The following is a 13,850-nucleotide window of genomic DNA, read 5'->3' on the forward strand; positions in this document are numbered from 1 at the left end:
ACAAATCAATGTTTGAAAAATACCTTAAACAGAACAATGAAAATTAAGGGTTAGATGCACAAAACAACTAAAGCACCTAACTGCATCTTTAGGCCCTTAAATCCAACATTTAGGCACCAGGGAGACCGTCAAAACCCCTGCTCAGCTAACTCTGTAGGCATTTAGGTTTCATGCATCCAGACTGGGCTCTTCACATAGTCATTCCCTCACCTGCCTTGCTTGCTGGACCCAATCCAGGTGTTCTGAGCACACCTAAACCCATACAAAACAGCCAGGAGCAGGTGACGCCCCGCCTTACAACCATTATCCCAGTGGTTAGAGTACTCTCCCAGGATCCAAGTTCAATTCCATCCTCTGCGTGAGGTGGACCAGGGATTTGAACTTGGATCTTCTCCAGTCCCAGAAGAGTGTGCCAATCACTGGGCTTTGGGGTATACTGGGGCAGCTCTCAGTCTTTTCTATTGAAGGAGGGAGGGATAGCTCAGTGGTTTGAGCATTGGCCTACTAAAACCAGGGTTGTGAGTTCAATCCTTGAGGGGGCCATTTAGGGATCTGGGGCAAAATCAGTACTTGGTCCTGATAGTGAAGGCAGGTGGCTGGACTTGATGACCTTTCAAGGTCCCTTCCAGTTCTAGGAGATAGGATATCTCCATTAATTATTAATTAAAGCTCAGCTCTTCCACTGGAAGCAGGGGAGTTTGAATTTTCTGCATCCCAGGTGAGTGCCCTATCAACAGGGCTATAGAGTTATTCTCAGTTTTTCTAGCTCAGTGACTAATTACTACACACACTTCAAAATTTTCAATTCAAATACACAACATCCTGAAAGAAACAAAGCTTTAGAGGGTTGGAGGACATGGGCTCCTCAACATCAGAAAAAAAACTTCTGAAGGACTAAGACCCTGAAGCAGGATTCCACACCAGAGGTGAAATCTAAACAATACTTTGTAAATGTATGAAGTGAAGGCCAACCAACCTGCTTTGCATGTATCTGAGATGGAAACATGCCCAGACTGGAAGCTACCTTGTCTCAGATATGACCTTCTAGTTTAAGATCAGACACTGCACCCAATAGCTATTTTTACATGGTCCCCTTAATGACGGTAATAATCAGGGACCAGGTGTCCCTGACACAAGTGTTTTTATCAGAACCTTTTAGCATCAAGTGTATGGAAACACAAACAAATCCTGTACTCAATTTGCTCCAAACATAGCATGCTTTGAAAGAGAACTCCAGAATTCATACCAATTATGGAGCTAGTGCCCTTTAAGGGTTTTGCTTCATGTGTACGTAGTCTTTTTCAATCCACACTAAAAAGTAATCAGTTTAAGGCTTGATACAAGAGAACCAAGATTCAAATCGGATGATATCACAAAAAGCAATATTATATCTATCAAAATGTGAGATTATTCTCCAACACCAAACAAAAACAAGGCAGTTATACATTTTGATTACCCATATTACGCAAAAACTGCAGTGACTTTGAAAAAGCAAAAAGGTTTCAATGGTTATCACTTAACTATTGCGCTTGTGGCAAACTGTTTTAATTAGACTGCTTCTTAGCTTTCAAGAATGTTACTCATTGACTAAAATAAGGATGCCTCTGGCTTCAATTATACTGTACAACATTAATGGCAGCATTAGCATAAAAATATATCACTATATGTTAATTAAATACAAATACCTCCTTCTGCAGATTGTATCAGACTACAAACTTGAATTACTATAATGAAAAAACTGCATGCCAAACAGAGCTTCTTCCACAGTGATCTCATTGTGTGCCTTTAATAGTTTAAACAAAAACGTTAAACTCAAGTTAAAACTGAGACTACAACATACCAATAATTTAAGAATAAAACGGCTTTAAGAACATTTTAGTATTTTGCATATCGTCTTATTTTCTATATTATCTATAATCAGGACCCCTCCATGGCAGCAATTCCTAAATTCTACCATCTTGGTTATTTTTATTGCAATGAAATACCCTTAATTCTCAGTCTTCCCAACCCCTAAAACAAACACACAAATATAGATGGTAGTTTAAAATACTTAGTGACAAAGTTTAATACAATACAATGTTCAATGGCTTCCATTCCCAAAGCCTCATAAGTAGTACAGAAGGGAAGTGATTGCATGCAATAAAAAAAGAAAAGAAAATCTAAGATGAAGGAAAGGTTGGCAATAGAGGTGTGGCAAAATTAAATAAATATTGTAAAGAAAATCAATTTTTTAATTTGATCTCTTCACCACACATTTGTATTGCAGTAGGGCCAGGGCCCATCTCACCTATAATGGTAGTGCAAGTTACTGAGAATAGGAACAGTTATTATTTGTCTGTTTTTTCAACTGAAACGAGGTTTTGAAACTCTTCCTCCAATCCTCTCCTTTTATTCTGAAGACTACTATCACTTCTGCTTACTCATTCAAATTGAATAGACTGAGCAACACCAGGATGTAAAAAATCAAACCAAAAAGAGACAGAGGAATACTGCATATAATGCTCTGGTGCATCCCACTGTCATGGGGGTGAGAGAAAGAAAACCTAAACTATGTTCAACCACTCTCCAAATTCATAGATTTTAAGGTCAGATCTAGCTTCTAAATATGAGACGGGATTAGGCGATGTGACACTGCTCTCCCAGGTCCCTCTACAGGCTGATGGGACTGAGAATGATTTGCCAAGAGCATCTAATCCTATGATTCTATCCCCTCCCTGCTCTTCCCTGGCACAGCATGGAAGCACAAATTACCTCAAGGTATAGCTTGGTAGGGCTTTTTATGCAATGGTATTGCTGAGTGGAGACAAAAGAGGTGCCATTTCAAAAGGGGTAACTTTGTTTGGTGCTCCAGTATTACATTGGAGGGGGAGGGAGAGGGGTTGAGGTCTCAGTGAAATCCTCCTACATCAGTGAGAACCTATTTTGTCTGTAAAGGAGTTGTAAGGGTACAAGTTAGGGATTAGTATTACTGTAATTCTCACTTAAGATCTCTCCCTGCATATTTCCTTCCTATCTACACCTAAAATTGCTGCAAAATAGAGTAATATTAAAAAAAAAAAAAAAAAAAAGGTAGTCGCGTCCAGGGTTAACATCTTCAGTAAGATTTATGTTACTTTCCACATAAGAAATTACTGCTAAACCCTTGGGATGGAGATATGAGCAGGACCACCTGTTGTGTAAGAACACAACTTAAGCCAACGGGAGAGGGCTCTCCCATCGGCTTAATTACTCCAGCCCACAAGTGGCAGTAGCTATGTCAATGGAAGAAGCTCTTCTGCCGACATAAGCACTGGTTTGGATAGCATAAATTATGTCACTCAAGGGGGTGGCTAATGAGCAACATAACTTTTGTCAACTTAAGCTGTAGTGTAACTATAGCCCTAAAGAAAGGAGTTACTGAGACACAAGCTTAGTGAATATCTGAGTTATCACAAATGAGCATCTTCATTTAAACATTCTAAAAAGGATATTGCCCTAACAATATCCCTGGCAGAAGGTTCCAATTTTACTTCAAATTAAGTTCCTTCAGTTTATCCTCACGAGTCTTTTTTATTTTATTTTACTTTAAGCACAGCAAGCAAATGTTAATAATGTTTAGCTGGAATTTTTCAGACTGACATCCACCAGGTGAAATGTTCTGACCAGCTGCTGCATGATATTGTGCAGCAAGTGAATTAACAAGTGGTCCCAAAGGTACAAAACTAGCTAGGAAAAAATGGGTACTTACCGCAAGGGCCTTAGACAGTTTGGTTCTGAAGTTATTTAAAACAATTGCAACTATGTCCGTTTGAGGCACATATGCAAAGGCATTCAGAAGGTAAACTCTTCTTACTCTAAACAAATCCATAGCATCCTGTAAAGGAACCTGGATTTGAGATGGGAGGAGAAAGAAACCAAACTGTAGAATAGCACTGAACTGAGAAGTGTCATATTAATAGAGTCTATAGTTACACAGCATCCACACAATTCAAGATTACACAAAGGGATTGCTAACAGGAAACAAAGGTTTGTTTTTAAATAACAACTCTCAAAAACTGAAGCCAAAGTTTTCAAAATAAAAATGTCCTAAGTTTTCAGAAAAGCTGACATCTACTCTTAGCACACAGGGAAAATAATAAGTCAGGCCACTTATTTATTTTAGGTACCTACCTTTAGGTAACCAACTTCAAAAATTTTGGCTTTGGATTCTAAATCATTAAGAGAATATAGAGGTAGACTAAAAGTTATAAATAAATGAATGTTACTTGCCTGTAACCAGAGTTCTTCGAGATGAGCCTCTATATACACACACATTTGTGGGATCAAGTGGGACCTGTACCGCAAGCTTCCAGTACCTTCTGGGGCCAGTCGCCCTTCCCATCTTAGAAGGTTCTGAGGTATAAAAGGGGGAGGGGCCCCAGCAACCCTTCAATTCCTGACACTAATTCAGGAATTTCTAACCTGAGACTCCAAAGATGTAGGGAAGGTGGGCAGGGAGTGTGAATATGCAGAGGCTCATCTCAAAGCCCTCTGGTTACAGGCAAGTAACATTCATTTTTTTGAGTGGACTCTGCATATTCCCACTTGTTGGAGTTTAGCAAGCAGTACATCCCCTGAAAGGTGGGGTGGAGGTGGTCTAGGTAAACAAGAACTGCAGAGCTGCCAAACAAGCATGAGTTCTGATTACCAGATCAAGAGGGAATAGAAGCAACAGATCTTGCTCTCCTAAACCTAGTCTTAATGAGGGAATATTTTTGCTAAAAATACAGGCTGCAGTATCAATCGTGCAACATGATGCAATGAAGACAGCATGAGGATCTGCCAGAGATGCTGCCATTGTCCTGGATGAGGACTGACAATTCCAAGAGGTTCAAGCCCAGCCATAAGTCAATGAGACTGTGATAATCGCTCAACATAGTACAACAGAAGGACAACTTTTGGACCACGACAGGTTCCTCACATTTCTCCTAGAGACTGATGAATTGTAGAGAAGCTTTGGCCTGCTACGAATGATGACAATGTTCTCTGACTATACCAAAGTATGATACTTAGGACAAACCTAAGGACCTCAACATTGCCAAGCCTGAGATGCCTCCCACACGCAGGGATGCAAGAGGCAGACAAACCCACTCCTGTGGGACAATCTTTGAAGCTGACGCTGAACTTACTCAGCACCAGTTTAATCAAGTAGATCTGAAAAGCCTCCCTCATGAACATAGGGATATATTGGTTCTCCTGCTCCTCCACAACTACCCAGCTTGCCTTTGTCTTGACATCTTCTCATTTCTTTAAATGAAAAATCTGATTAACACAATTTGCCTCAAAAGCGGAGGGGAAAAAAAGAGGAAAAAAAAGAACAAACAATGAGGAAAGCATCAAGGACACTGTGCAATCCAAGTCCCTCTGCACCTTCAGCAGTTAGAAAGGAACTGAAGGTCACTTGGGGGTCCTCCCCCTTTATGCCCTCAGAACCCTGCGGGATGGAGGGAGAAGGAGGGGTGAGTGGCCCCAATGGACAATGCTTTCCAGAAGGCCCCATATGGCACAGGCATCTTGATCCCACAAGTGGGAATATACAGAGACCACTCAAAGAAGAAATATGAAACTTACACACTATTTTGTTTTGGTGTCTGGACACTGAAAACAGACTCAAAGCTGCCACCTTATAATGGGGAGGTCTGAAAAGCAGAAAGCTTGAAACCCCTCAGTTGACATCCTGCAAACACCCATTTCAAATCTAACTTAACCAATAGTACTTGGAAAGCTTTAGAAACTCTTTATGTAAATAAGAAACCCATATTATAAATTTGAACACAAAAAGCCAGCACATGAGAGAAGTCCAAGAACACAAACAGCATCTCATAACTCCACATACAAGTGATAGGAGGCTCCCTACAACCTCTGCCACTGGTTGGATTGTTACAAATTGGGTCCTAACAACACAAGCAATAAGTAAGCATGTAAAGAATAGGTTTTCTTCTGTCACCTACTCATAACATCTGTGAGCTCCCTCACTGACTGAAGGAATTTACTGCAGCTAGGAACTACTTTCAGGATTGGAAATTCCAGAAATATATATAAACAGTCCATGGGAAGGAAATACAGATGTTTCAGAACAAAATAAAAACTTCAGAAACCTTCACAAAATCCTGTTCCTTCTCCCCGAAGCACAACTGTAGTATGAAATTTCAAAAATACCACCAAGGGGATGACCTGGGGTAAAAATCATGATCTCTTCCTCTGACTGAACCCAGTGCAAATGCATGAGCTATTAGAGATGCCAGAACCAGGTTTCTGACCAGTCCCAGAAAAGCCAAATCCAGCTTCCCACCGCAAGAATTTTTATTCTGAAATGCCTTTTCAGAATGTATTCATTGACCATTCAGAAGTTGATGTTCAGTTCATCTCCTCCAAATGTTTTTGCTATCACAAAGCAGAGAGAGCCATTCTGAACCATTTAGGATAAAGGACAGGATTCACTGCGTTTTACAGACTTCAAGTTACAAGATAATTTTTCTAAGCCTGACTGTCTTCGTGGGGAATAGGAAGGAAGGAACATGGAAATGGAAGAATCAAAGTTAATGTAGAAGTTTGTTGAATTTATGTGTCCTTTGTTTAACACTGTCTGGACCCATCTGGCCATGACTGAAGTTTTCTCAGTGCCTTTGCAGAGTACTGCCAATGTCTTCCCCCACTTCTTAGTCTATTCACTAGAGGTAAATACACTTTAGACAAGGGCTCTCAATAAGCAGATTACCACCTTTGATGTAAGTTGCTCATGTTGGGGCGGATATAGCTCAGTGGTTTGAGCATTGGCCTGCTAAACCCAGGGTTGTGAGCTCAATCCTTGAGGGGGCCATTTAGGGATCTGAGGCAAAAATCTGTCTGGGGATTCGTCCTGCTTTAGCAGGGGGTTGGACTAGATGACCTCCTGAGGTCCCTTCCAACCCTGATATTCTATGATTCTATACTGCTGCTACTCCCTGGATTTTCTAGCCACCCAAGTCCAAACTGGGGGGAGATGGCAGTATCGCTGTCTGCCCCAGTCCCAAATCTTTGCTGGGGAAGGGAAGAGAAGAGAAGAAGGGAGTTATTGGAGGCACTTCTTTGCTAGCCTGACACCAGGGTTCTGGTAGGTGATGGTCTTGGCAACTTCCTCTAAGCGGAGCCTGAGATGTTGAGACCTATCTCATTTCCACCACCAAGCTGCTCAAGCCTGCAGAGGGTCAAATAGCTCTTCTTCAGACCTGAGATGTGAGGTGCGGTAAGCAGAGTCAACTATCCTTGCAATTGTGGAAAACCAAGGAGGGTCTTTGATTCTCTACTAAAAGCATTTCAGAGTGAGAGGGGATGATGCTGAAAGATTCTGTGAGTGTCTTGACTGGCAGAGAAGAAAAAGAGGGAAAGAACAGATTAAAGAATATTTAAATAAAAGTTAGATATACTCAAATCAGCAGGGCCTGATAAAATTCATCCTAGGGTACTTAAGGAATTAGCTGAAGCAATCTCGGAACCATTAGCATTTATCTTTGAGAACTCATGGAGTACAGATGGGGTCCCAAAGAATTGGAGAAGGGCAAACATAGTAACTGTCTTTACATAGGAAAACAAGAGGATCCAAAGAAATATAGCCTCGTCAGCCTAACTTCAATCCCTGGGAAGATATTGGAACAAATTATTAAACAATCAATTTGTAGATATCTAGAGGATAACAGGGCTATAAAGAATAGCCAACATGGATTTGTAAAGCACAAATCATGCCAAACAAACCTAATTTCTTTCTTTGATAGGGTTACCGGTCTGATGGATAGGGAGGAAGCAGTAGACATGATATATATTTATTTTAGTAAGGCTTTTGACACAGTCACATATGACATTCTCATCAGCAAGCTAGGGAAATGCGGTCTAAATGAAATTACTATAAGGTGAGTACACAAGTGGTTGAAAGACCGTACTCAAAAAGTAGTTATCAATGATTCGCTGTCAAACTGCGATGACGTATCTAGTGCGGTCCCACTGTAGTCAGTCCTGTGTCCGGTACTATTCAATATTTTTATTAATGACATGGATAATGGGAGTGGAGAATATGCTTTAAAATGTTATTCTGGGGAGTAGTAGCAGAAGTGTTGTATGTAAGACAAGAGAGATAATTGTCCTATTCTACTCAGCACTGGTGAGGCCTCAGGTGAACTACTGTGGACCAGTTCTGGGCCCCACACTTTAGGAAAGATATGGAAAATTGGAAAGAGTCCAAAGAAGAGCAACAAAAAGACTAAAAGGTATAGAAAACCTGACCTATGAGGAAAAATTAAAAAACTGGGCATGTTTATTCTTGAGAAAAGAAGACTGAGAGGGGACCTGATAAGAGTCTTCAGATATGTTAAGGGCTGTTACAGAGAGGACTGCGATCGATTGTTCTCACTGTGCACGGGAGGAAAGACAAAAGTAATAGGCTTAATCTGCAGCAAGGGAGATTTAAAGGCTAGATATTAGGTAAAACTTTCTAACTATAAGGGTAGTTCAGCTCTGGAACAGACTTCCATGGGAGGTTGTGAAATCCCCATCATTGGAGGTTTTTAAGAGGTTGGACAATCACTTGTCAAGGATAGTCTAGGTTTACTTGGTCCTGCCTCAGTGCGGGGGACTGGACTTCATGATCTCTCAAGGTCCATTCCAGCTGTACATTTCTATGATTCTATGAAAAGAAAGGAAAGGGAAAAGTACAATAGATGAAAGACTGAAGTCAGAAAACCAGTTTGACCAGTCAGGTGGAAAGACACTGTAATCTGCAATCAATGACTACACTCCACTTCCCATTAGTAAAGGATTTCCTCATCCTAAAAATTCTTCCTGCTAGAAACAGGAGCTCCTAAGCACCAGATAATTCAAATATCAGAATCAATAGGGAACAGTTGAACCACATAACCTAAAGTTGGGAACCTTAGGTTTTAAGGTAGGGATATAAATATTGTTTTAAAAGTTAACCATTTAAACAATTAAAAAATATTTCGTTTAAACGGTTAACCGATTAAAGAGCCGGCCAGCCAGCACGGCCAGGGCTGGGCATGCTCCGGGCAGTGCAGGGCTGCTGGGCCGGCCAGTCCGCGGGTTAACGGTTAAGGTGGGTTAACCGTTTAGACTAATGCTTACCAGTTAACCAGTTAACATTTTACATCCCTAGTTTAAGGAGGTGGAGACAACATGCAATTGTGACATTTACATTTACAACATATTGTTACACAATTTCCATCAGCTCTAGTTTACCTTATAAAATTCCAGTTCTTCTACTTTAGCTCCACTGAGGCCAGGAGTTGAATTTAGCAGTTGGACAGCAAGTTTTTCTTTCACTTCTTTGCTAATCTAAAATAAAAACAGTTGTGTTTTTAAACTGATTATACATTTTAGATTCCATTTCTTTACATGAGCTAAACAAGAGTTTATGTTTTCAGTAATAATAAGTATGATATCCTTTCAGTTTGGGAAAAAACAAAATAACTAGGGGACCAACAAAAAGATCACCACAAAATTGGTATGAAAGTGTTACCTGGCAAACATCTGAACAGTAAAACATGAGTGGGAAGAATTCAGAGGAGGACAAAGCTCAATTAAGGGTACATCTACACGGTGATAAAAGCCCCTTGGCGGGGCTCAGACTGCAGGACTAAAAGTTGCTGTGTAGATGTTTGGCTCTGGAACCCTCAACACTAGCAGGGTCTCAGAGCCTGGGCTTCATCATGAGCCTAAACATCTACAGGGCAATTTTTCAACCCTGGAGCCCAAAACCCGGGAGTCAGAGTCAGCTGACCCGGCCAACCGCAGGGTTTTCTTAAATCCCTGTGTAGACATACACAAATAGTCAATGTCTGCTTGGAACAGCTAGGGACAGCGTGAATCAGAAAGAAAGCATTGAAAGGTACTCAGAGTTTGGTTTTCCTTTCCACTTTTACCCCAGTCATTTCCACTGCAGATCATAGTGTGAAATCAGATGTCTTTTGAAGGACAAAGGTTGATTTAAAAAAATTATTAAAAACCACAGTTGAATTTATTACAACTATTGTTAAGGCCTAAATTCATTACAATGTACTACAATTCCAATGATTTTTCACATTTAATGAGTTAACGTCTGCTTCTGCATTTGTAGAATCAGGGGAAAACTATATTCAGCTAACTTTTAAGGTCAAACTTTATAAACATGGCACTATATACCCTGTACTGCATTAAGTATCTGTACCATTTTCAGTCTTTACAATGTAGTGAAATCTGGCACTGTACTTTTTCCCCCCAAATGTCAGTACTTTCAGTTGTCACATGGAAAATCTTAGCAGAAATAATTTTTATTTTTTTCTTATGTATCCAGCATATTTGAAATAGTTTTGTTTCGCAAACAAAACAATTTAAAGATATTCATTTTGTGTGGTTAATTTAATTCCAATTTCCAGTCTGATGCAGGCTAACACAAATGATGACTAAAAGTTATTCAAATAATAAATACATTTTAATATAACAAAAAAACTTAGCAATTAAAATTTAAATAAATATTTGTTAAGCTAAAGCTATATACTTGCTTAAATAAGTGTGTATAGCTACAGTGCATCCTCCTGGTTAGTAAGATGAACTAAACTAATATAAAAGCTATATTTAATTGTAAATCAAATCAATGTTTTAATGGTTATACCAACCAATGGGAACCTCTCAAGGAAAACAGGAAGTTATAACAGAACATATTAAGATCAATTATTTAAATCCAGGTTTGCTAGTAAGCCTGTAGTGAGGTCTACTAGTTTAGGTTTGTGGGCAGCCAGCTTATGTCAAGGCCCCTAGGTCTCACTCAACACTGACAAATGCATAGCTAGAAACCAATCTGGCTCACCCTGTGGGTTAGCATTGATAAAATAGATGTTAAGTTTATAAGAATGTGTTTAGACTTGATGAAACGCTTGTAGGATGCTGAATGTATTGATCTCACTTATAACATGTGTATCACATGGTATAAAGTTATATAGAGTGTTTGCATTGTAAACCTCTCTAACATGTAACTCACCAAATGGGAAAGAAGCATTAATTAAAGTGCTAGTCCTGCACTCAAGAAGACCCATTGAAACCAAATGAGCCATTGTGAAATATCAAAGGTTGATGCCCAAACAACACACCCATGAAGAGGAGAGGGGTGCAAACACCTGTCCCATCAGTATGAACTCTGGGAGAAGGGAATAAAAATCCATGACAGGAAGGAATTGTATCACTAAGCTGCTTGGAATTTTGAGAGGACAATATTTCTAAGCAAGGGCTCCCCAAGTTGCTTGGCTTGTGTCAGCTCTAGAGGACATAGAAAGCTTACACATCACAGGAGTTTCTATGACCTTTTGGAACCTGACTCATTTGTGTGTGTATGTTTATCTGCTTTAACCTTTTAAATAACTCATTTCTTTTTCTTAGTTACTGTAACTTTAGTTCGTTCACTATAGAACTGGCTATACGCGTTTTCTTTGGTGTGAGGTCTAAGGTGCAAATAACCTAGGGTAAGCGATCCTTTGGGACTGGGAGTAACCTGAATATTATTGTGAATTTTGGTGTAAGAGACCATCTATCACAAAGGCAAGCTTGCCTGGGTGGCAAGATAGACCGGAGTACTGAAGAGAACTGTCTGTAACTCCATGGTTGGGCTACTATAGTGTTTGAGTTCACACTTGTTAGTTGGTTGGTAAAATCTAAGTATAGAACTCAGTCAATTTGGGGTTTGTGCCCTGCTTCTTGACAGTCTGCCTTCAGGTTGGCACTCATGCTTAGAAGCTACTCCAGACAGCTTGACACAGACATCATTAAAATATTTATATAGCATAATATGTTTTTGCATAATGCTTTATAGAAACAGTCCCACCCTGAAATGTTGGAACATTAAGTAAGGCTGTGATTAAATATCTGTGACCTGTACTTTCTTGGAGATTTTGGTGATTAAGCTAGTCATCCTGTAAAAGCTGCTACATGTGTTAAAAAACCAAGTACTCCCAATCCAAAATAAACTAGGCATGTAGTATTGCCCTTCCACATCTCTCCTCTACAAAACTGCATATGGAAAGTCCAGCTGATCCCAAGAACTGTGTACAGTAACTAGCTTGTTGACCAAAAGTAAAATACGTACAAAACAGAAAAATACCTAAGCAGTTGACAAAGATTTAACCACAACATTATTTTCCTTTTGCTAGGAAGGAAGAGTTCAATAAAAACTCTGAAGAACACATCTAAAATAGTCTCTTGGACACCAAGGGAAAGGCTTGAGCAGTATCTGAATGAATCCCCTCTACATAAGTGATGTGACCACTGTGTCCAGCATATCAGATAAATCATCTAGGAATTACCTCCCAGGGCTAAGATTATACCAAGATATAGACAGAGCAGCCCAATATCTCCCCATAGGCATTATCTGTAAAGGAAAACAGCTGCAAGCAGATTCGGTCAGAAAAATGACACAAAGGCAATGTAATTACGTATGGAGAAGTCTAATGACTCAGAAGATTTTGATAGCCTAAAAATATAAGATGTGTTCAGCAACAGATCTATTAAAGTAATTAAATATATTTTTGGCAATTTCAGATTAACATTTTACCTTCATCGAGGCTTCTATTTTTTCTTAATTAGCTTTCATCTTGTTTTATTGTTATGTCAGGCTTTTCATTCTTTTTGAAGTGTGGACTCCAGAATCAGATACAGTAACACATTCCTAGTTCTGCTAAGTATCTTCCTGCTTATACATCTAAGGATCCCATTTCCTTTCTTCGCTACCACATCTCATGCAAACTCATGTTCCGTCAGTTATGCATCATGGCATTAAGTCCTTTTCTGAGAAACTGTATTCTAAGATACTGTAGTGTCTCCCATTCTGTAAGGATAACCTACATTCTTGGTTCCCAGATGTATAATCGAGCATTTAGGTGTATTAAAATATATTGTTCAAGTGATCCCAACTTACCAAGTCATCCAGGTCACTCTGTAGAACTGACCTGCTATTATAATTATTTACCACTCCAGCAATTGTGTATCATCAGCAAAATCTACAGCGATTATTTTTTGTTTTCTTCCAGAAACAACAGAGCCAAGAACAGGTCCTTGTGAAAACCCACTAGAAATGCAACCATTAGATGATTATTCCCCATTTACAATTAGTTTGAAGTCAGTTTGCTGAGTATTTTTTAATTGATTAAAAACTAGATGCCTTAAAGAAATCCATAGTTGTCTGCAGTGTTGTTGTAGCTGTGTTGGTCCCAGGATATGAGAGAGATAAGGTAGGTAAGATAATATCTTTTACTGGACCAACTTCTGTTGGTGGAAGCTACAAGCTTTTGAGCTACAAAGAGCTCTTCTTCAGGATCAAATCTGAGGAAGGAAATCAGTGTCTGAGCTAAATACAAGTTGAGACAGATTGTTAAGCATCAGGGATAATGCATGCTGTAAGAGGGCACTTGAACTGAAGTGGGCAATAGAGGGTTAAATTGTTATGTGTGAGGGGTTTGAAGTGGGCAGTTAAGAGTTAACAGGCAGTGGGATGTGTTACAAATTGTTGTAATGAGCCATAAAACCATAAAAGATCCGTATCTGATCTATCAATACATGTCCTCAAAGGAAACCCGTACAACAATATCTTCAAAGGGCGAGATTGGAAACTTAAATTCATAACTCTGTAAGACACTAACCATGGAATCAACAGGGACACTGATTCATTAAAACAATCTGTAACATACCCCACTGCCTGCTGGCTCTTAATTGCCCACTTCAAAACCCTTATGCACAGCAATCTAACCCTCAATTGCCTACTTCAGCGGTTCTCAAACTGTGGGTCGGAACCCCAAAGTGAGTCACAACCAGGGCCGGCTCCA

The 13,850-nt window shown here is 39.6% G+C and overlaps 1 protein-coding gene across 4 annotated transcripts in view; it reads right to left on the reverse strand.

Moving 5' to 3' along the window:
* The window catches only part of PRIM2 (DNA primase subunit 2), a 278,681-nt gene that overhangs the window by 203,861 nt on the left and 60,970 nt on the right, over positions 1 to 13,850 (reverse strand). For 3 of the 4 annotated variants that reach the window (XM_054024331.1, XM_054024330.1, XM_054024332.1), the window contains exons 6-7: positions 9,244 to 9,339; positions 3,728 to 3,865 (exon numbers count right to left, since the gene is read on the reverse strand). In XM_054024331.1, coding sequence (XP_053880306.1) covers positions 3,728 to 3,865; positions 9,244 to 9,339 — 234 coding nt within the window. The remainder of the gene's footprint in view (positions 1 to 3,727; positions 3,866 to 9,243; positions 9,340 to 13,850) is intronic. The other variant, XM_054024333.1, reaches the window with a different exon arrangement.

The sequence above is a fragment of the Malaclemys terrapin genome, chromosome 3 (assembly GCF_027887155.1).
Source record: "Malaclemys terrapin pileata isolate rMalTer1 chromosome 3, rMalTer1.hap1, whole genome shotgun sequence".
Lineage (NCBI taxonomy): Eukaryota > Metazoa > Chordata > Testudines > Emydidae > Malaclemys > Malaclemys terrapin.